Below are 23,777 nucleotides of genomic sequence, written 5' to 3'. Positions count from 1 at the left end.
AAAGCAAGTGCTCTGTTGGGGTGATACAGTACTAAAAGGTCTTTAGGATATCAGGTGTCATCATATCCTACAAAAGAAGAATTTTAAATTTTATTCTAGATACAAAAACCCGACCCCATGGGATCACAAGCTAGTGTCCTATTGGTCCCAATCCTCAGGTAAATTGCGTCAGGAACACTATCTGGAATAAAATCCAAATCAAACATACAGATCCATCTCATATAAATTTTTTTTATATAGCACCAAATCACAACAACAGTTGCCTCGCGGTGCTTTATATTGTAAGATAAAGACCCTACAATAACAATACTAGAGAAGACAACAATCAAACGGCCCCCTGTAAGAAAGCACTTGTCAACAGTGCGATGAAAAAAAACTCCCCTTTAAACAGGAAAAAAAACCTTTTAGAGAATGTGGCTCAGGGAGGGGCAACCTTTTGCTGTGACTGGTTGGGAGTGCAGGACCGAAGACAGGACAAAGACACACAGTGAAAGAGAACCAGAGATTAATAATAACTAATAATTCAATACAGAGTGGTGTACAAAGACATGGTGAGTGAAGAAAAAACACTCAGTGCATGATGGGAAACCCCAGCAGCCACAGCACAACTACAGGAGGATTCAAGGTCACCTGTTGCAGCCTTAACTACATACTATAGTCTGTTTCATTAGACATAATGATTCCAGGTCTTTGACTTTGAAACATGCCTTGAACATGTGTCCTGAATAGTGTGGATAATGTGCAGAGCAAAGAAAACATATGCACTGTTCTCTCATAACATTTCTAATAACACTACCTTAGGGGCCATGTACAGTGTAGAAAGTACATTATACAGATCCCAGCACAGAACGGTGTAGAAATCCATCACCAACTCTGGAGTATGAAGCAGACTCCTTGGTTATCCTTTAGCTACTGAAATGTGTGTATAGCTATTTATACTGGTACAGCCTGACTGACATTTATCAGTTTCTGTGCCTACAATGTTTTTATGTGAAAAAACAAACAAACAAACAAACAAAAAAAACCACAATACAAAAATAAATACAAATTCTGTCTCATATCACCATTCAGCTCTGACACTTCAGGACACAGGGTCCCATTTCATGCTGGCAGCAGATCCTTAGGGTGCAGTTGGTTAAGAGGTGGCGCATCCGGTCTCTGCCTTGTTCCGGCACATCCCGTGGATACCCTGAAATCATTGTGTTCTTCCAGCCAGTCCTGTGCTGCTCCTGCCACGTGGCAGGTGCAGAATTTTAACACAATCCCCATTGCTGGTAAAAACTCTGAAAGTTATCAAGGAATCAAATTTTAACAGCACATAATGTTCACTTTGTTAATTCCTGTAACTACAAACTAGAGCTCAACGGAATCATAAAATGAGTCAAAAAAAACAAACTGGTAATACAATGTCATTTACTCATTTTAATGGTTAAAAAAATACTTCTTTGCGCAGAGACAACAGTAATTCCCCATTGACTGACAAACGGGATCAAAAAAATGATGGCCACCAAATGATAACAGGTGGAGCAAGATAAGATGAGGTAAATGTTTTTGAGGAGAAAAAAAAAGGCACAATTTACAATCAATCATGCCCCAATGCACAATGATAATAATAATAATAATAATAATAATTAATAATAACAACAACAACAACAACAACAACAACAATAATAATCATCAGTACAGCTCAAACAAAAACAGGAAATCTGCAACAATACAGACCAGTCATATTTTACAAGGCAAATGTTGACCATCAGGCTTCTCCTGTGTTCTCTACCATACTTAAGTTTCTGGCAACACTTTGAAAGCTGTGGCCCTGCTGCTCACACTATACAAACAGCAGTTCTACAGTCCACTGAAACTTCAGCATACTATCTGACCACCAGACATGACACACAGAGTTTGGAGGGCCCAATGCAATCATCATGGCAGAAGGCACCACAGCCTTGGCACATGATCATGGCCTTGAGGCGGCACGAGCACTTGAGTGCCACTTCCTCTGCTGTACTGTCAGTAAAGGCCTGAATGCTGAGGGTAGTCTGGCTGGGACCCAAGCGGGGGTGCAGCTGCAGCACACTGTCTGCCATGCTCCGGGAAAAACTGCTGTTGTCCATCACTGAGACATTGGCTGTGTAGCTTACCCCTCCAACACCTCCACCTTGCTTGGGGAGCTTCCCATAAAGATGGAAGGGAAGGGAGGGAGCGGAGGGTGAGGGAGAACAGGAGGAAGAGGGAGACGCAGAGGAGTAGGGAGCTTTGCTGTGATCTTTCTTTGCCATCCTGGCCAAAGTAAACTCCATGTTGATGAGTCCCTCTATCGCCCCACCGCTTAGATAGCCATCGACAGAGTTCCCAGGTTCCTTTTTGGTAACACTTAAGGGTACACTGAGTGAGGATTTGGCAATAGCTTGACAAGAGGGTCGTGCACCAACTTCATTCTTTACAGTGGGTGCAGGAGACGGGGGTTGTTGCTGAGACTGGGGAAGCTGAGATTGTGGGGGACGCCAGTTAATCTTAATAGAAGGTATCACCTCTGTTGGGCAGGTGTCTGCGTGAGGAGGAGAGGGTCCATTGCACATGGTCCTATGGGCTGACTGAGGTCTGTCGGGAATGGCTCCCTGGGAAGGCTGCTGACCATGAGACTCTTTGATAACTGCAGATTCCACAGCAGACCCAGACATGAGGTCTTGCTTACTTCTGGAGGACAAGGAACCGGTGGAGGAGGGTGGCAGAGGGGTGATGACTGGAACAGCTCCAGGGGCCTGGGGGGACTGATACTGTGGTACAGCTGGGGCTTCGATCAGACAGGAAATTGGGCGGGATGTTGGAGACTTATGGATCTGGACTGGAGTATTCAGCTCTGGGCTTGAAGATTTTGCTGAGACCTCAGGCCTGTTACGAGTCCCTGGGATTCTTGCTGCTGGTGGCCTGGGTAGGGTTCCTGGTAATCGGCTAATCTCCAGTCTGTTGGCAGAGTGTAAGGGTAGAACTTTTTCAAGAGGCAGGCTGCCCTGAAGTAACTGTGTGACCAAAGGGTTGTTGGCCTCCACACTGGACACAAGTCTGACTGAACTGGCCAGTCTTTTGGAGGCAGTTGCAGCATTTGAGTGAGTGACAGAAGACTTTAAAGCTCCACGACACTCCTCTTCAGAGCTCAGTCTGGTGGCTCTACAGTCATCTCCAGATTCAGTTTTAACAACAGTTGTGTCCCTTAGCCCTTGTGGCAGGGGTGCAGACAGAGCATTGGAGTCTTGTGAATGGATACGGCTGTGTTGTGGCTGAGTCATGCTGCTGGGGAAGCAAGGCTGAATGACCGTCTGGCCGTGGCGGCTAGTCATGTGGGTCTGGATGACCGGTTGTTGGTTCTGAGGAGGGCTACAAATCACCAGTTGGCCATTTCTCTGAGTGTTCAATTGAGGACACCATTCGTGGCCAGGCTGCTGCTGCTCTTCCTCCTGGCTTTCATTCTCACAGTCTGAAGCGGTATCTGTTGAGTCGCTATATGTGCCAGCCTCATCTTTCTCAGCACTAGAGGAATCCACATGTTGGGGTGAAGATCCATCTGATCGCTGTCTCTCAGTGGCTGTATGGGAGAATGCCTCCTGGGGGTCAACATGGTGAGAACCATGCTGGATAACACTACCCAATCCAGCCTCCTTTCCTTGCTCCTGGTCCTTGGCATGACAAGAACTGGCCAGCGTCTGAATAACATCTACACCCTGAGCCCCAAACCTCGGAAGAGAATCTGGGATAGAGGTTTGTGCCAATGAAGGTTTTTCACAACCAACGGTTGGGCTCTCTGTGGGGGCACTGGCACCAGTTTCAACTACCTGGCTTTCTCTGGCAGACTGCATGGCTGGTGACTCAGACACATCAGGATCTGAAGAAAGTGAGGCAGCCCCATCTGTGAGTCCGTTGGAGGAGCTCTGGATACTAGCTGTGGTTGCTTCAATTAACTCTCCATCTGTCCCCCCAACTGCTTCCTCTTGCTGAGGACTTGGCGTCTGTGGGGGCTCCAAGGACATGGAGGTTGAGGTAGTGGACAATGAAGGGGAAGGCTCAGATGTAGGCTCTACATTAAGAAGCTGTAGTTGTGTTCCAGACGAATTAGTGCCTGAAGACGATCCCTGCTGTTCCACCCCACTACTTCCCCTTGTTTCATTTCCATTTTCACTTTCTTCTTCTCCACCTCCTCCTCCTCCGGGCTCGATAGGTCCTGGATGCTCTCGCGATCGTCTTCCATTGCTGCTATCCGGTAGCCCAGCACCAGGCCGCAGCCTGACCCTGGCCGGGCTTGTCCCGTCGGCAGAGGCTGCAACAGCAGCAGCGGCCTCGCGCTGGGCACGGGCTTGTTGTGCACGGGCTTTGATGTCCGCCAAGGTGCGCGCACCCCCTGTCCCCGACCGGCGCGAGCCTTCGCCGGGCGGCACGATCCGGGGACAGATCTGGTAGGTGGGGTGCCCTTTGACCCAGGGAGGTTTGATTCTGGACAGTTGAATCTAAGAAACAAACACAGGGACAGCAAGTCAAAATTTATCTGATAACAAGCAGCTATCCATTCATCTATTTAGATTACTTGTCTTTGTGCACCAAGAACTTTGTGTAACAGAAAGTAATCCTGGAGCTTTCTGGATTATTTCACTAACACTTACCCGGATAGGTGGCACCTTGGGTTCTTCTGTTGTCGGCTGCGGCTTTTCTGAACAGACACTGTCAATTGTGGTACGAAAGGACTGACGGTCGTCAAGCCGTGGCCTCTTTTCGGGGAAGCTAGAAAAGGCTTCAGTCTCATCTGGCCTTCTCTTCTGTTCTTTCAGCTGGGTGCTGGGCAGAGGGGTGGCAGCTGGACTAACAGATGGGCTGCTCTCACGGCTGCTGGTGGCAGTTCCTCCTGTGATGGAGGTGATCACAGAAGCTGTATCATCCAGGGGATCTGCAGCAACTGCAGCACTCGAGGAGGCTGAGGAGGATGAAGAAGAGTCCAGGACTCCAACAAATGTCTCCTGTCTATCAGAAGGTGAAGATGGTGAAGAAACAGGTGAAGAGGCAGATGAAGAGGAGGAGGAGGAGGACGAGGATGGAGAAGTGGTGGAAGCCAACACAGGTGCACTCTCTTCGGGGAGCAAACGAGCAGCGACTTCATGCTCTTCATTTGCGCTGGTTGAGGCTGGGCTGGGGCTGGGAGTTGGAGCAGGTGTGGGGGCTGGCAATGTGACTGGCTCTGGAATGGGAGAAGGCTTTGGTTCTGTAAAACCACTCTCATCTGGGAGCTCCACCCCACAATCAGTCTGCAGCACTACCTCTCCCTGAACAACTGTGTTTTCGGACATGGGAGAGCCAACAGAAACCGCTGAAATATCCATAGTTGCATTGGCCTCAGCTGCTTCTGCAGACGGCAGGGATGGAGTGGTCTTGCAGATGGTTCTGCGAGCCCTCCGGCGCAGGTCAGCCCGTGTGCGTCTCCTCATCCTACCATCTCGCCTCCGCCGACCTACGCTGCGTCTTTTGGGGGCACCGGTTGCCACCACAGTCACATCACTGTCTAGCACACTAGCTGCAACTTCGCTGGCATCACTCATGGTAAGCTTTAGTGACTCTTCTTGTGTTAGCCCAGACCTACAAGTACACAGCAACACAATTTAGCACACAGTGAATACCAGAGTGAACATGACATGTAGGCTATTGTAGGCTGATGTCTCAAATACATGTAACAGTATGGACAGAAATATAAACATTTTCAGTTAAAAGGATTCATCTTATACATACAAGTCTAGCAATAATACTGAAACGTGAACAATACATTAAATTTAGATTAAATGATTTGGCTCTTACTTTTGCCCATGATACTCTTCAAAAAACTTCTCCTTCCACACCTCTACCTTCTTTTCTTTCTCCATTTCCTGTCTGAAACGCACTTGCATCTCATGGGTGAACTCACCTAACCAGATCAAACACATGTAAAGGATTTAGCATTTTTAGTCAAAAAGGTGTTAGTAGTCATAGAAATGCTTCAGAAAATCTAAACTTTCTAATTCTCTAATTTTTATGGTAGTTTCATTTCAATGGAGAGAGACAGAATATGAACCAAATCCACATTGATTTGCATGTCTTCAGTGATTAAATAAGTAAGTGTGTGAATGTAAGATCCAAAATGCTCAGGCACAGAAAAAGTGTTTTATAAACAGGTGAATGAGGTATGTTGTATAAAGCAATTTCAGTGCTCCGGTATAATAAAAAAAAAAAAAAGCATTATATAAAGAGTCAATCCATGTACAATTCTCATCCTAGGGCAACTGATGACCATTTTATACTTTTTCCATTTCCAAATAATCTCAGCAACAGTTGCCACCTTCTCACCAAGCCTGCTGATGATCTTATAGTCCATTCCAGCCATGTGAATGTTTGCAATCTTGTCCATGACATCCTTTGATAGCTCTTTAGTCTTGGCCATGGTGGTGGAGAAGTTTGGAATGGAGGAAATGTATTATGTTGACATATGTGTTTTATATACATAATGAGTTGTGATCAGAAGTATCTGTAATTGAGCACACCCCCAATCTGTGTGAACCAGAATTCTGGCTGGGTTGTAGGTTAAATTGTAGTCAAATACTTCTTTCAATCAGTGACATGCAAATCAATTTCTAACTTATATATAATGTTCTCTTTCTGGATTTTGGTTCATATTGTGTCTCTCTCGATTACATTGAAACTACTATATACATTAAGAACTTTTCATTCCTTTGTAGGAGAGCAAACTTACAAATTCAGTCAATAAAGCTTTCAAATAAATTTAGAAGAGTGAACATGTGCTCAGGCGGTTTGATAGAAGACTTGTGCTGGCTTTGACAAGTACGATTATGACTGTAATTACAGTATTAAACACCACTGAAAAAGAAAAATGCTTCTTTCATTCCACCTAAGTTCATGATCTGTTGTTTTTGTGCTTGCTGTGTCAGAAGAGATGCTGCACCATAAATTGCAACTATGATAACATCATCTTCAGTGCTATTCTGTTATCAACTTTTTTCATTCAGAAAAATAGATGCTAATTGGGTTAAAAACGTCTTGCATGCCTTCCTAAATACATTTTTACAGTCCGAAAACTATATTGAAATAAATTCATTGAAGATCTTTTATCCTGTTTTCACAGTCACTAAGAAATCTCTATTTCTTTCATACTGAATACAAGAAGAAACTAACTGTGGGTGAGGATTCCTTTTAGACAGGAAGTTGTGGAATTGCAATAGGTGGGACACGGCCACTGGAGCAAACAGGAGATGGCCAAACAACTTGCCTAACAATCTTGTTTTACTGGCTCTGAGGCATTGGGCCATTGGTTATGTCAAACCCTACTGAGGAACAGTGATGAAGTCTCAGTAAAGCATGGCAGTCTGTCTATGACTGACCAGAAACTTACCATCACCCAGCCTCTCTTTCCAGCTCTGGGAGGCGTGGGTAAAAAATTCATTGTTAAGAGCTGAACTGCTCAGTCTGGCCATGCCATCAGGTCCAATCTACAACCAGAGACAAGGTGACATAAGACAACAAGTCAATTGATGAGTACACAGTTGAGTGTTTGATGCTTTAAGCACTACACTAAAAACCTTTTTTTAGTACACATCCAAAATTATTGTATAAGGAATTTAAAATTGAATTATTCCAAGAATACAAAAAGTCCGTAGCAGAGCCGGCACACTGTTGTGCACTACTGAAATTCCTGCTGTACAGAAATATCTACAAGCTCAAAATTCTCTTTTTCTTCTTCCTCCCAGCAGTAAGTGTTAAAAATATCAGTTTTATTGGTTTCTCGTTTGCCCTGTGCTAGATATTGGCACATACAATATTACAGTAAACATAAACTGGAATAAAGAATAGAAAGACCGCTTACTTGTCGGTCCACCTCAGGCAGCAGCTGCAGCAACTGCTGTTGTGAGTGTACCGGGAAAGCTAAGAATGTCCGCGTATTGATGAGAGCTCTGATGTTGGTGTTGACTAGGATGGAGCCTGGCGTTTCAAAGTCTACATCCACCCCTCCCCGACTCCGCTTCATGGGACCTATTCATGACAAACCCCCGAGAAAACCTTTAACTCAAGATGATGTAGACAGATGCTGTAGTTCAGCTGCAAAGCAACAAAGTCATGCACTGTTCAGAGCACGAGCTTCTAGAAGAGTGTCCAGGTACCAGCCCTGGTGCATGACAACAAATCAACAAGTTTAAAAATGTGACTCTTCATGCATAAATTTATGACCTGTACACTGGTACAATCCAGCATATGATGGCTGGTGAATCAAACTTTGATTTTTTTTCAGTATGTTTTCCATGATTCTGTTGACAATGAGTATGAATTTCAATAATACTGATATCTCTTGGATCAGGATGGCCACTAGTCTGTATTCCAATTTTTTTTGCAACAGGTGTTCTTCTTGATTCTATGTGAGAGAATTCAAGAGAGGCTCTTACCTGAAGGGACATGCTCTCCATTCACCTTAAGAGGGGTGAGGACGACGCGAGGCATCATAACAGCTTTCTTCCTCTGCCTTCCTGACTGTAGAAAACAAATGGCAGACATATGCAGAAGTGCTGTTACTAGGGGAATAATGTAACTGTTCGCTTGTACCTGACTACTTATAAATAAATGCAGTTTATTTATTTGCCCATGAGTAAGTTGGCTAATAATGTTGGTGGAAGCCAAGAAAAGCAGTTAACGGAAAAAATAAATAATAATACTCAAACTCATAACAGACAGAAAGACAGAAAGGCAGTAGCGGGGAGACAACAACAACAACAAAAAACATTTTATTTAAATAAAAAACAAAACAAACAAAAACACCCCACACAATGGTGGAGAGGGGGGGAAAAAGAAACTGGCTTCTTTTTTTTTTTTACTATAACCATGTTTACAGGCCATTCCAGTACTTATCTGTCTTATACACTCGACCAAACAGATAAAAAATTAATTGCTCTGCCCATCAAAAAGTCACCTGCGTGAATATGTCGCCTATCCTCAGTTACTGGACTGACAATTGTCGGTTGTAAGAATTTTACACATCGCACTGCATGTTATCACTGAAGGCATCAAAACTATGAATGAACACATATGGAATTATGTAGTAAACAAAAAAAGACGTTCCAATCTGCTACTGGAACTATGTGGGGCATCTATCTGGGCTCTAATCTGAGCTGCTGTTAACTTGTGATTTCTGAGGCTGGTGACTTGGATGAAGTTTCATCATAATGCTTGATGGTTTTTGCGACTGCACTTGGAGACACATTCAAGGTCTTAGCAATTTTCTGGACTGACTGACCTTCAGTTCTTAAAGTAATGATGGACTGACTTTTCTCTTTACTTAGCTGATTGGTTCTTGCCATAACATGAATTCTAACAGTTGTCAAATAGAGCTGTCAGCTGTGTACCAACCTGACTTTTGCACAACACAACTGATGGTCCCAGCCCCATTAAGAGTGCAAGAAATTCCACAAATGAACCCTGACATGGCACACCTGTGAAGTGAAACCATGTCAGGTGACTACATCATGAAGCTCACTGAGAGAAGACCGAGGGTTTGCGGCGCTGTCAACAAAGCAAAGGGCGGCTACTTTGAGGAACCTTTGCTAAATAACTCCATATATCTTGCTTCATGTATTTGATATGATCAGTATGCATCTTCAATGTAGACGGGAGAAGTGAAGTAAAAATAAAGAAAAACCATTAAATGAGAACATGTGTTCAAACTTTTGACTGGTATGTTTCCTCGTCTAAATGGAGAATTCTTGAAATGTGTCATTTTATAGTTAATCGTTGATGTAGGACAGACTGTTCTAAAAGCTGAGTGAAAAGCCTTCAAGAGATTCAGTCGCAGCAGTGAGGCGGACTTTAGCTCTGGCACATGACATCAGTTCTATCGGCTCCCTGCTAAATGCAGAATTAAATACAAACTCTGATGATATAAATATAATCTGTCATCTCAAAAAACTAAATGATCAGGTTTGATCATAGCCCTCATAGTACTGCATCACCCCAAAAGAGCTGACAAAAATGTTGTTGTGAACTAGAACTATAGAAATAAAACTAACCTCAACTAATACAGAAAAATTATGCTCAACAGTTTTAAATGTTTTTCATTTTTAGCAAAATAAGCCAAACAGTAAATGGAGCATTTCCTATATAGAACTTTTCTATTCTAGCTGAGCGCTCTTAACACAACATGCTTCATTCACACCAACATTTTTTTCTAGCCAACATTTACACTCTTGATAGTACCTTGGGGTTAGTATGTTGCTCAAGGGATTTGGTATGCAGACTGGAATCAAACCACCAGCCTTTTGATTAGCAGATCAACTGGTCTACCTTTTGAGCTAAATTATATACATTTCTTTTGATTCTGCTATATCAAAAATGATTCTGAAATGAATGAATTAAGTGTTGCATATCTATGTTACACACAATTAGGCAGCAGCACAGTATAAGTACCATACAGCATGACATTGCAGACTGCTTAAAATGTCTGACTACTAAACACATCACATTTCCTTGTAGACATGGAGCCACAAATAGTGTCATGCAGGGCTCTACCTGTCTTGAGCGGCTCAGTCTGGTCTGTGCGTGCTGGGTCTGCTGTGTGTCAGTGCGACCCTGCTGTCCTGCTGACCTGCTGAGGCGAGTCTGAGGCTGGCTGCTGGGAGCCTGTAGCTCCACAGAGCAGGAGGCACTGGATGAACTCTCATCAACCGAAGCTTCAAGCCAGAGAGAAAAAAAAAATCACTATTCCACATGTTTCTAAACAGCAGAGATAGACTTGACATTTACAAGGTGGGCATGCAGCCACAAGTAGCAAAGAACTTACATTTTTTATGTCTTAACCAAGACCATGAAATGGCTTCTACCCAAACTCAAGCTTATTTGTGGCTTCTACCAAATATTTACAAATTTGACCTTAATCTGTATTAATGACACCATTATTGCCTTCAGTCTAGCAAATTTGTTACTTTAAAATAAATAAATAAAGTACGTAAAAGCCTCTTTGTACAGTTCTGTCAACAGCTGCATAACAGGGGCCAAGGAATCAAGTCATCTTCTCGATTTACATGGTCTGGAGTGACAGACACTCTTTATCTGCAAGGCCACATCAGACTCGGACGTCCTAATTAATTCAATGTAACGAACACATCCGAGAATATAAATGTGCTAAAATTGGTACATCTTACTGATATGCAGTTTAGTACACAGGACACTATCCTGCCATCATTTACTGTTTACCTTCTGTGTTAGCTCTCCGACTAGCAAAACACCACTGCTGAGATGGAGCTGCAAACAACTAGACTAACAGAATGACTGCATAGCATCATGAAGGAAAAGACAAAGGGATGTGGTATGCACACTAAGAGGTGACCAGCACAAGGCTTAATGTTACCATCATTGTCCACACTGGCAGCAGCAGTAGTCTCAGTGGAGTCGCAGCTCTCCTGTTCAGCGGCCTCAGTGGGACCAACCGGGGCCACGGCTGAGCCTGCTGCCGGGGTGCTGTTGCTGGAAGCTGGGGGTGTCGTACCCCCAGCCTGCTCTGATGGTGTCTCTGACTCCGAGGTTGCCTTTGTCCACTGGAGAGCGTTTTTCTACAGAGCAAAAGAGTACAGAGTAGGCGATGCCCTTCTTAAAAACAGTATTGTCTGCAGGCATAATGTACACTGTCAAATCCAACAGTGCAAAGAAGATTTTAAAAAAATCAAAACATCACGTCACTGTTTAGGAAAAAAAGTGGAGCTCTTCAGGAGCTACTGGTACAAATACTTAGTAATAAGTCAGTGACCAAGTACTTTTGTAGCAAAGACTCACCACACTGTGAATATAACCAACACAAACTGAGAGTTGCAGCAGAATTTGGGAGAATGTTATTTTGGGAATTTTTGATTCAGTACCTTGAGAGTAAAAAGACTCATTCGTCCAGGTAGCTTGAAGAAGATACTGTTCTTGACTCGATCGCCTCTCACTTGGGAATGCAGCATGGTGACCAGGCAGGCCAAAGGAGCTGTACCACTGTACACATACGTACACGTACACACACACACACACACACACACACTTATAGCTCCTGTGGCTAGATATGTCACTCCAACATTTTATACACGAATTCCACAGTTGGGTGCATCTACTCCCTTAGTATTTTTCTTTACAGTCATGTTCATTGATGCGGCTATTAAACACCTGGAACTTGTTACTATGTTGCCAGGTGTTTCTGCTCAGGAAATAAGTGGAGGGTTTTAACTAGATAACTATTGTTTTAAAATGGGGCTATATTGTTATAAATATATTAATAAAATTAATACAGTCAATGTGGAAGAAATAATAATAACAAGAGTAATATTAATAATAATAACAATACTAATATTAATAATTAAAGCTCCAAACAGCATAAGCGAGTGCCCTTTCACCCTGGTGGGCCTTCAACCGTGACATGGTCGAGCCAACTATGCCCGCTAGGTGGTGATGGAGAAGTTTGGGAATGATTAATCTGGATGTCTTCGAGTTACAGCAGCTTCATATTTCATGGCGATTGATCGAAACTTGGTGTGTCACCATGACCAAGCCGTTTCACAAAAACCCAATTGTAAAAATGGGCATATCAACATGTTCAGAACATGACTGTCATCAATGCCTGTGAAGTTTGGGAGAAACTGTACTAGATTTTATTGAGTTTTAGCAATTTTGTGTTCCGTGGCGAAACATTGAAATGCTCCCAGGGTCACACGCTCTGACAAAAACTCAGTATGCAATGTGACCGGTTAAGCGTTAAGGAGTTGTCCTTAAAGCTTTCCTGGACAAACTTGAGGTTCCTGACATAAACCGTCTGGAAACTGTAGTCCAAAGTGTAAAAGATGTTCATGAACATTATGTTGGTACCAAACAAAAAAAGGGTTTTAGAATTCTCAAATATTTGTGACCATTTGCTGTAACATATACAATAATATGTACTGAGCAACATACCTTCTGTTTAGATCAGCAGCAGGCCAAATCGTCCATGTAAAGAGGGGGAAAAAAAACTAAGTTATAAACACAGTGACACGTCAGCTAATATGTGATCAGTTCATTTCCTGCTAAAAACAGAATAAGAGAAATAAAAATATATAAATGCATCATCCAACTAAAAAGTTAAAATTCTGTGAATTTGTAAACCACAATGTTTCAGAAAAAACTACTACTACAATTTCAGCACCACATATAGTTCGTCATCAATCAATCAGTACTTCATCTAAGATTACACTACTACTTATAAATATGGCTTTTTCAATCAGGATAAGTAATGGACAAATAGTTGTCACTGTCACTCTCAATGCACTTTATCATCGATCCTCATCTGTTATTTGCAGCCTGTTATTATTATTATTATCAGCTTGCAAATTCTTGTGTGCGTGCATGAGTGTGCGTGTTTCTGACCTCATCTCCTTCAGTCCCTTGGTCTGGATGACATGCAGAATTTGTTTGGGAGTCATGGGTGCATCTGAAAAGTTCTCTAAAACCTGTAAAAGATTTTAAGAAAACAAACTGTCAAACACCTCTCCGTGAATCGCTACCTTATCGTGGTGGAGGGGTTTGTGTATCCCAGGGGCTATGTTGTCTGGGGGCTTTTTCCCCCTGGTAGGGTCTCCCATGGCAAATTGGTCCTGGGTGAGAGACCAGACAAAGAGCAATTCAGAAGACCCTTATGAAGAGAACATCGAGGGAACAGTTTACCCTGCCCGGGATCAGGTTACCGGGGCCCCGCCCTGGAGCCAGGCCCGGGGAGGGTGCCCGAGGGCGAGCGTCTGGTGGGCACAGCCCGAAGAGGAGACATGGGCCCATCCTCCCGCAGGCCCACCACCCACAGGAGGCGCCATAGGGGTCGGGTGCATTGTGTGCCGGGAGCGGAGGCCCTGGCGGACTGATCCCCGGCTGCCAAGACTGGCAATAGGGACATGGAATGTCACCTCTCTGGTGGGGAAGGAGCCTGAGTTAGTGCGTCAGGTTGAGAGGTACCGGCTAGATATAGTCGGGCTCACCTCTACGCATGGCTTGGGCTCTGGAACCAGTCTTCTGGAGAGGGGCTGGACTCTGTCTCAGTCTGGAGTTGCCCCTGGTGAGAGGCGGCGGGCTGGGGTGGGTATTCTAATATCCCCTCGGCTTGCTGCCGGTACGTTGGGGTTTTTCCCGGTGGATGAGAGGGTTTGTTCCCTGCGCCTCAGGGTCGGGGAACGGGTCCTGACTATCATCTGCGCTTATGCGCCGAGTGGGAGTTCAGAGTACCCAGCCTTCTTAGAGTCCCTGGGGAGGGGGTGCTGGAAGGTGCCCCACCTGGAGACTCTGTTCTCCTGCTGGGAGACTTCAATGCTCACGTGGGTAACGACAGCGAGACCGGGAGGGGCGTGATTGGGAGGAATGGCCTCCCTGATCTGAATCCGAGCGGTGTTTTGTTATTGGACTTCTGTGCAAATCATAGTTTGGCCATAACGAACACCTTGTTCGAACATAAGAGTGTCCATAAGTGCACGTGGCACCAGGACGCTCTAGGCTGCAGGTCGATGATCGATTTTGTAATCGTATCACCAGACCTGCGACCATACGTTCTGGACACTCGGGTAAAGAGAGGGGCTGAGCTGTCAACTGATCTCCACCTGGTGGTGAGTTGGATCAGGTGGCAGGGGAGGACGCTGGACAGACCCGGTGCACCTAAATGCGTAGTGAGGGTGTGCTGGGAACGTCTAGCAGAGAGCCCAGTCCGCGAGATCTTCAACGCACACCTCCGGCAGAGCTTCAACAGAATTCCGAGGGAGACTGGGGACATTGAGCCCGAATGGACCATGTTCAGCGTCTCCATCGCCGAAGCTGCTGCATTGAGCTGCGGCTGCAAGGTGGTTGGTGCCTGCCGTGGTGGTAATCCCTGAACCAAATGGTGGACACCAGAGGTGAAGGGAGCCACCAGGCTGAAGAAGGAGTCCTATCGGGCTTGGTTAGCCTGTGGGACTCCAGAGGCAGCCGACAGGTATCGACAGGCCAAGCGGAATGCGGCTCGGGCAGTGGCTGAAGCAAAAACTCGGGTGTGGTAGGAGTTCGGAGAGGCCATGGAAAAAGACTTTCGGACTGCCTCGAAGAGATTCTGGCAAACCGTCAGGCGTCTCAGGAGGGGAAAGCGGTGCTCTACCTGCACTGTGTATAGTGCTGGCGGAGCGCTGCTGACGTTGACTGAGAAAATTGTCAGGCGGTGGAAGGAATACTTCGAGGACCTCCTTAATCCCACTGACACGTCTTCCGAGGAGGAAGCAAAGTCTGGGGATGAGGGGAATGACCCGCCAATTTCCGGGGGCGAGGTCACTGAGGCAGTTAAACAACTCCTTGGTGGCAGAGCCCCTGGTGTTGATGAGATAGGCCCTGAGTTCCTGAAGGCTCTGGACGTTGTAGGGCTGTCCTGGTTGACACGCCTCTACAATGTTGCGTGGAGATCAGGGGCAGTACCCCTGGACTGGCAGACCGGGGTAGTGGTCCCCATCTTTAAGAAGGGAGACCGGAGGGTGTGTTTCAACTACAGGGGGATCACACTCCTCAGCCTCCCTGGGAAAGTCTATGCCAGGGTGCTGGAAAGGAGAGTTCGTCCGCTAGTCGAACCTTGGATACAGGAGGAACAATGTGGTTTTCGTCCTGATCGCAGAACACTGGACCAGCTCTTTATCCTCTCAAGGATACTTGAGGGTGCATGGGAGTTTGCCCAACCAGTCTACATGTGTTTTGTGGACTTGGAGAAGGCATTCGACCGTGTCCCTCGGGGTGTCCTGTGGGAGGTGTTGCGGGAGTATGGGGTGTCTGGCCCATTGCTACGGGCCATTTGATCCCTATACAACCGTTGCAAGAGTTTGGTTCGCATTGCCGGCAATAAGTCGGACTCGTTCCCGGTGGGTGATGGGCTCCGCCAGGGCTGCCCTTTGTCACCGGTTCTGTTCATAATTTTTATGGACAGGATTTCTTGGCGCAGCCAAGTGGCGGAGGGCTTTCACTTCGGTGGCCTCAGAATCTCATCTCTGCTTTTTGCGGATGATGTGGTTCTGTTGGCTTCATCGGGTGAGGGCCTCCAGCTCGCACTGGAATGGTTCGCAGCCGAGTGTGAAGCAGCGGGAATGAGGATCAGCACCTCCAAATCTGAGGCCATGGTTCTCAGCTGGAAAAGGGTGGAGTGCCCACTCCGGGTCGGGGATGAGTTCCTGCCCTAAGTGGAGGAGTTCAAGTTTCTCGGGGTCTTATTCGCGAGTGATGGGAGAAGGGAGCCGGAGATCGACAGACGGATTGGTGCTGCGGCTGCAGCGATGCGGACGCTGCACCGGTCCGTCGTGGTGAAGAGGGAGCTGAGTGTAAAAGCGAAGCTCAATTTACCGGTCGATCTCACGCCCCTACCCTCACCTATGGCCATGAGCTGTGGGTAGTGACCGAAAGAACGAGATCGCGGATACAAGCGGCAGAAATGAGCTTCCTCCGAAGGGTGGCTGGCCTCCCCTTAGAGATAGGGTGAGAAGTTCGGCCATCCGGGAGGGCTCAGAGTAGAGCCGCTGCTCCTCCACATTGAAAGGAGCCAGTTGAGGTGGTTCGGGCATCTGACAAGGATGCCTCCTGGGTGAGGTGTTCCAGGCATGTCCCACTGGGAGGAGGCCCCGGGGCAGACCCAGGACACGCTGGAGAGATTATATCTCTCGGCTGGCCTGGGAACGCCTTGGTGTTCCCCCGGATAAGCTGGAGGAGGTGGCTGGGGAGAGGGAGGTCTGGGCTTCTCTGCTTAGGCTGCTGCCCCCGCGACCCGGCCTCGGATAAAGCAGATGAAGATGAATGGATGGATGAAACTGTCAAACACTCCACTAATAAAATACCTAAATACAAGGTTAGCATTATTATATGGACTTCAGCTTACAATATAAAAGGTCTTGAGGTGACTGTTGTTGTGATTTGCCATTATATAAATAAAATTATTTTATGTTGTATAATTTTGTGCATTAAACACCAGAAAATGAAATTCAGATTTATTCCGTCATGCTGCAAAACAAAACAGGTAAAATAACACAAAAAGATATTTTGGGTGCAATTTACATTACAGTCAAAGGAATTTGCAAAGAAAAGCGTCTGGACTTCTTTGAGTTGCTTGAAGACGTTTCACCTCTCATCCGAGAAGCTTCTTCAGTTCTAAGGTCAAATGGCCGAGAGTCCCAGATTTAAACCCAGTGGGAGTATCCCCCCAAAGAGGGACAAAGGACCCCCTGGTGATCCTGTGATTAGAGGATCACCAGGATCACGTTTCACCTTCTCGGATGAGAGGTGAAACGTCTTCAAGCAACTCAAAGAAGTCCAGACGCTTTTCTTTGCAAATTCCTTTGACTACGATGACCTGGATGACTGAGAACCTTCACAGACACAATTTACATTACATATAAATACTATTTATTACACAGACACACACGTATGTAAAGTTAAGAAAAGCATCCTAAAGTTTTTTTATATCAAGTATGCTCATTTCTGAGCTTTTCAATGATCAGGGTACAAATGTACAAAAAGACTACTGAGGGTTTTTTGCCATACTGATGCCAAGGAACCTAAAGCTGTTTACACAAGTTTTAATTTAAGTGAAGTCAAGAGCAACTGCCTAAGAAGTAAGGCAATTAGCTTTGACATAATGGGTTAAACGTAGCTGAACTGAGGAGAAAGAGTCCAGGGTGTGGACAACTAATTCAAGCAAATAAAGAAGGAAATCCAGAGTCAAATACTTTTAGGTCTAAGCAGCAGAGCTGAGTAGATGAAGCTGCAGACTGAGGCGGAGCAGCGTGGATTCTGACAAAATGGACACTCCTAGATGTTTTAGTGTTAAAGGAGTATAGCACACGAAAGTGGTCATGTTGTACTAGAGAAAGAGATTTCCTATATTGAGCATGCAATTCTGTCATGTAGCCTTCGTGTTGCTAGGATGTTGGTCAATTTGTAGTTATTCGTTCAAAATTATTCAAAACTAAAGATTTAAGTAGACCAATTAAATCGCAGCCAACCGTGAGGCTTGCGAGAAAAAAAATTCATGAAAAAGGGAATAGATGATGAGCTCCAAACGATCACTTAAAAGTCTAGACTGCCTCCACACACAGCACCTGTGCCCTCCAGAAACTTAGACAAATCCTCATTTGACTCTGAAAATGTGATCAATTCAGAAATTTGACCAAGATGACGCACGTAGTGAACATTTTGTACATGAAAAAGATTATCACAGAGAACAGTAACATGTAATTTTTATAAAGGTTTTAAATTTAAATGCACTGACACAACTAGACAGCTGCACTGTCTTTGGGTTCTTAGAAAGGGAAAAAACAAAAATGAAATCATAAGATTAATGTGTTGAGTAATTAATCAAAATAGTGACAATTGAGCCTTGTTTTTTTTGGCTTTCTGTACCCAGAACGTTTTGCTTCTGTCTATTACATGAACTAAAAACATGTTTCCAGCTTCCAGGAAGTGGAAATGAAACGACACTCTAAAAATATATATTTTTTGGAAAACTAAAGTTCCCTAAAAAGTTGTATAATTTCGACTAATAAAAAGATGTTTCCCATCAAACCTCTAATAATACAATGGTCAGTTCAGAGCTTTATTTTTCCCCTTTGTAAATCTGATGAATTGAAATGGAACGGCTGACACACACTTAGTATCTGTTTAGAGTGTTTCTTAAATTGCAGATTTTCTGCAAATCCCATTCTGATATTCTGAGTGTGCAGAATATCTGTGATTGTCTGGCAGATCCTCACCAATGTTCAGGCCAGGCTTCAGTGTTCTGTAAGTACTTAATGGTGGATCTTTATCTTTCAAAGCTAACAGTGATAGTGAGAATCGCTCCGATGATTCTACACTGCCTCTCCTGCTGACTGCTTTGGGGAGGTGAATAAGCTGAGTTTGGGGCACTACCACGACTGGTCTCTAATCTCAAAGTCTTCTTGCTGTCCAGAACTTGACTTGGCTGATAAACTTGCCAGAAGTTTGCAAGTCCTAAATATCAGATACTGGAAATCCACAGTTAGAAATACTTTGAAGTTTTTTCTAAAAAAAACAGTATAATCTTTGTTTCAGATCCTCAATCAGCTGCTTATAGGTCCTCATTGTTATCACAGGGCTCGGGGAAACGAACGAAAAAAATAATGGGTAAAAGCTTAAAAAGTAAGAGAACTCACAGAAATTTTGTGCAAATGTCACATTTTAAAATCACACATTTTATTGAACGCTTGTTGCAGGTGTTCAAAAGTCGGCAGGTTACAGAAACAGCTGTGATGGCCTTCTAGAGGTGCCAATATGCCCTCCGCAGTGGTCGCTTCACTCTACGCCATGCCGTCTAAACACAGGTGCAGTCATTTATACTTGCTGTTAAAGCACAAGAAGCCACTGCAGTAGTCTCCTAAATGATAGGTGTCACTTCTCTCGCCAAGACTTTGTCAAGTGTTTTGTTTTTTTGAAATATTCTTTGCACAAACTCAAGTTTTCATACAACTGCAACATCTCACTGTGTGTCAGCATGTCGCTGAGCCTCTATGCAGGTTTATCATTAAAATGGCGGCACAATCGTACACGTGTCTTCAACCCAGTAGCGATGGCCGTGCGCAACACGCCAGGTTACAAAAATCAAGAGGTGCACGACCAACTGACATGCCACAAAGGTTGTGTGGCGCAACACAGGGTGTGATCTTCATCAGACACAAGCGAGACAAGCAATGAAAACGTGTACCCCCCGAAAGAAAACGAAGCCAATGAAATCCAGCTATCCATAAAATGTGCACATGTCAATCACTGCCACACCGCACAGCTTCAAGTTTCCTCAACTAGTCTGGACAAAGAACCCTGAAGGACAGATGAAAAAGATAAGAGACCATCAAAACAAAAAACACATTTCTGAGCGCCTAGTGATCTGTTGTTTAGAAACACCTCAGCAGCAGTTATGTGAACCAAGAACGAATCAGAGTTCATGCAACATTGTTTCTCCACAAACTGCAGTATAACTAAAGCATGATGGCCAAGAAAACACTGCAATGGTTTTGAATGATCCAACATCAACTGAGATGTCCGTAAAAGTGTACAGTATGACAGCATATCTACAAAGACACACTAAAATGCCAAACGCTATAAACACTAAGTAACAAAGGCTTCAGGATTAGCATACTAGACTAAACAACTTGCTTGCTGCTGCACAGAGGCAAATATCCCAGAGGAAGATCAAACTGCCCATTTTCACAGTTTTCTTATCTGAAAAGGATTATTTCCTGATGAAGATTGTGAACATTTCTCATACTTTTCCCTGAGAAAATATGTTTAAACATGTAGTCAACAGTGTGAGGTTTTTGCATACACTTCCAACTACTTTAATGCAGCTAGATTGAGTCCCACAATCTAAACTTCTGAAAAAGACTGCTTTAGGTTGGCACACCTTTAACAGTGTTCTGTTCCTGACATTTCAGTTTCCAGTAGTGGTGAAATGGACATGAGTATTGAGGGCGCTGTTTCTGATGTTTTGCCCACCACATGTTATGTTCCGGCTTTGAGGAGTAAAGAAGAGGGCCTAGTTTGCCAAAACACAGCTAGCGAAGCCATTTACCTTAGCCGGTCTGAGCTTCACCCCAAATTTACAGTCATGAATCTGCCTTATCTGCCATGCGACCAGTTTCACAGCTGTGCATTTCCATGGTTTCATGTGCACTTATTACATCTACCATAACCAACCCAACCCCGATCCCGCTAGTGCCTAACGTGTCATTTGTAGTGATATAATGGGACTAATATTTGATTTCTGCCCGACGTTGTTGGTGCGCGTTGTAGCGTTTAGCCTGCTGTACCGGACGGCTTGTCTTTACACAAGACACCATTCAGCACTAACGCCGATTGCCATTAAAGCTGAGTTAGTGAATAACCTTAGCTGTTAGCTTTGCTAACGTTAGCGTGCATTATCGTCAACAACATTCACGGCATTGAACAAAATGTGCACTACATTAAAGTGCACATTTGGGTTTAACAGATTCAGTGATATGGAGGTACATCGGGCAGTAAACCTGCATTAGAGTTTACATAACTTTTCTTCTTCTTCTTTATTTGATTTTATTTTAGTTTTTACTCAAGTTGCTGGAATGGTAATAAGCGTAAAGCTAGCAAGCTAGCTCCCTAGCAAACAAAGAGCTCAAAACAGGAGACGTGCATGTTAGCATGCTAGCCAGCGTTAGCATACTGCGTCACGTAGCTTTTTGTGTCAATAGCAGAAAGAAACGGGAAAAGATGGAAAATGTAGCTACGTTCTTCCATATATATTAAATGCAACACTTCTGGCTGTATTTAGGTTGTTAGGTTAGGGTAACGCCACAGTGCCGATAGCTAGCTACTACAGCAGAAACCAGGCTGTAGTCGTGAGCAGAATAACGAAACCAACACATCTAGACCCATCAATTCACATTAAACCACACATATTTCGCATGTAGCTGAATACATTAAAAAAATAGATTACCATGCGAGCAGCCTCAGCCCAGGTCCGCTCCTTCTTTCTCTTTTGTTTGTCCTTCATTTCCTCTGCGCTGGTGTTTGCGGCTAGTCGCTGTGTGTCTACAAAGCAACCTCAAAATACGATGGCGGTTTAGTTGTTTAGCAAAGATGCTAACTACGCTATTAGATAACTGTGCAGATGCCAGTCAAGAGCTTCCTTTTAGCTCGGCTCAACGCTGCGGTGTCTGCGAGTCTCTCAGAATCGCTACTCTGTCTTAATTAGCTCGACATACATCGTCTTTCTAGCGTATAAGCCGTGTGGACGAAAGGGATGACTGTGCTGCTGCAGGACAAGCCTCTCTGGAATGCAACAACCAGGTCAAAGGTCAAACCGTCCGCAGGAATGCAACAAAACAAGCCCTGCCCTCCGCTTTCATATCCTGCAATTAACCACATTTTGCATGCAAACTATCTGATATTTTCAGAGTTAAGATCGCATGTAGTGATGGAGCTCATATGAACAGAATAATCTTTAATTCAGGGTGAATTAATAATCTTTTACAATTAATTCAATACGGTTTCAGTTATTAAAAAGTAAAGGCTGGAGCCTTAAAATATGTCTGCAAATAGCAGATAACTCGGGCCCAATGAATACACATCGGAACCAAGACAATTAGGACACTAAGATTTAATTTTGGACCATGGTAAGTCATTAAACGTGTAACAGATACTCAGTGCAAGGGTGTTGTATTAGAGTACTTCAGAATACTGTACATATACCTCAGAAATATATGTAGACAGCTTTTTGTGAAAGATGCTCCTCACTGCTGCACTGTGCATATACACTCAGTAGGCAGTTCATTATGCATACCAAAGGCTCATATACATGCATTGCTAATCAGTAACTCAATGCATTTAGGCATATCGACAGGGTCAAGAGGACCTACTTGTTGTGGCCATTTTTGTTGAAGGTTTATAAATCGCAATTTGTATTCATTTTTGTTTTTTCTTTAAAGTTGTAAGAATATGCTGACCTAGTTTTGTTATGGAAATTCGTAATTAATTTTATTTTTGGAAAAGTTTTTGGAAGGTTTATTAGCTTATGGACCCTCCCATTAATCAAGGGATTAAGAGCACCCTGGAGGGGTGTGATAAAGATGTTTTTTTTTTTGTTTGCCAAATGTCAGATGGGAGGACGGGAGGGTTTAAAAATGATTTTTTTGACCACTTTTGAAGTTGTTAAAGCAAATTAAGTTAACTTTCATTTAATTTTAAGTTGTAAGAAGTTATTTGGTTGATTTTTGTTTATAATTTTCCACGAAATAAACGCCATATAATTTTTAAACAATGGAGTCAGAAGTGCGTTCTAAAACAAACCTCCACCCATGGCCTTTTCTTGGACTTTTTGGGTGTTTGGAACATAAAAGGCCGTGACATTTAAATCAAAAAATCATTTGATTCGCTTGGATGTCAACTTGGAAGCTGGGAAAACTTGCAAGATTGGACTTGGAAGATTGGATCTTCGCAGAATGGACTGAAAAAATGACACAAAGTTCATGAGTAAACGCAAAACTTTGTTTGGATGAGCCGAGATGCTGAGCTGCAACATGAAACATTAGTATTAAACAATTATCTTTGGACCTTGTGAAATGAATTTTGTGGTTAAAATGGAGGAACAAGAAAGAGAGCTTTTTAATTTGATTAAAAAACGCAGAGCGAAACTTGGTGTTCTGACAAAAAACCCGAAATGACATTAATGCTCTCATTGATGCTGGAGAATCAAAAGCCTCCATAGATGAACACATGAAAACATTTAATGATTATTTGGGAGAGTTTATGGACTTACAGACTTCAGTTCAAAAATTGCTGAACGATGATGAAAAGGAAACAGATCACAGCGATTGGTATGAACCTAAGCTGATCGGTTTTAAAGAATTTCTGCATGAAATCGACACTTGGATAAATGCAGACCCTGATCCACAAAAGGATGAAGTTGCAGCCTCTAACGCTGAATCAAAAGTAGCATCTTATGACAGTGACATTGCGCCGCATGGTAGTGTCTCACAAGTAGCGCAAGAAACAAGCGACATGATTTCTGAACTAGTTGCTAAACCTGTCAGCAAGGGCTCTAGTAAAGCGCCCAGTAATGTTACTGCAGCCTTAAGTTTAAGGAGTAAAAGCTCGCGTGCGGCTTCAATGGCACTGATGGAAGCTGAGTTGGAAAGAGCCGCTTTGAAAGCGGAGGTGGATGCACTGTAAGAAAAACATGTGCTCGAACT

At 44.0% G+C, this 23,777-nt stretch overlaps 1 protein-coding gene across 1 annotated transcript; it reads right to left on the bottom strand.

The window, feature by feature from the left end:
* Window positions 1-1,396: 1,396 nt before the first annotated feature.
* Window positions 1,397-21,906, bottom strand: asxl1 (ASXL transcriptional regulator 1). Its single transcript, XM_031745994.2, has 12 exons — window positions 21,524-21,906; window positions 13,435-13,517; window positions 12,985-12,987; window positions 11,919-12,036; window positions 11,414-11,615; window positions 10,576-10,736; window positions 8,463-8,547; window positions 7,889-8,055; window positions 7,418-7,514; window positions 5,833-5,938; window positions 4,653-5,616; window positions 1,397-4,499 (listed from the first exon to the last, which is right to left on the bottom strand). The coding sequence occupies exons 1-12, from the start codon at window positions 21,578-21,580 to the stop codon at window positions 1,872-1,874; spliced, it is 4,671 nt and encodes a 1,556-aa protein (XP_031601854.1). The 5' UTR covers window positions 21,581-21,906; the 3' UTR covers window positions 1,397-1,871.
* Between the last annotated feature and the right edge of the window lie 1,871 nt (window positions 21,907-23,777).

This window comes from Oreochromis aureus, linkage group 20 (genome assembly GCF_013358895.1).
Source record: "Oreochromis aureus strain Israel breed Guangdong linkage group 20, ZZ_aureus, whole genome shotgun sequence".
In the NCBI taxonomy this organism is placed as follows: Eukaryota; Metazoa; Chordata; class Actinopteri; order Cichliformes; family Cichlidae; genus Oreochromis; species Oreochromis aureus.
This window is presented reverse-complemented; position numbering and strand designations above follow the sequence as displayed.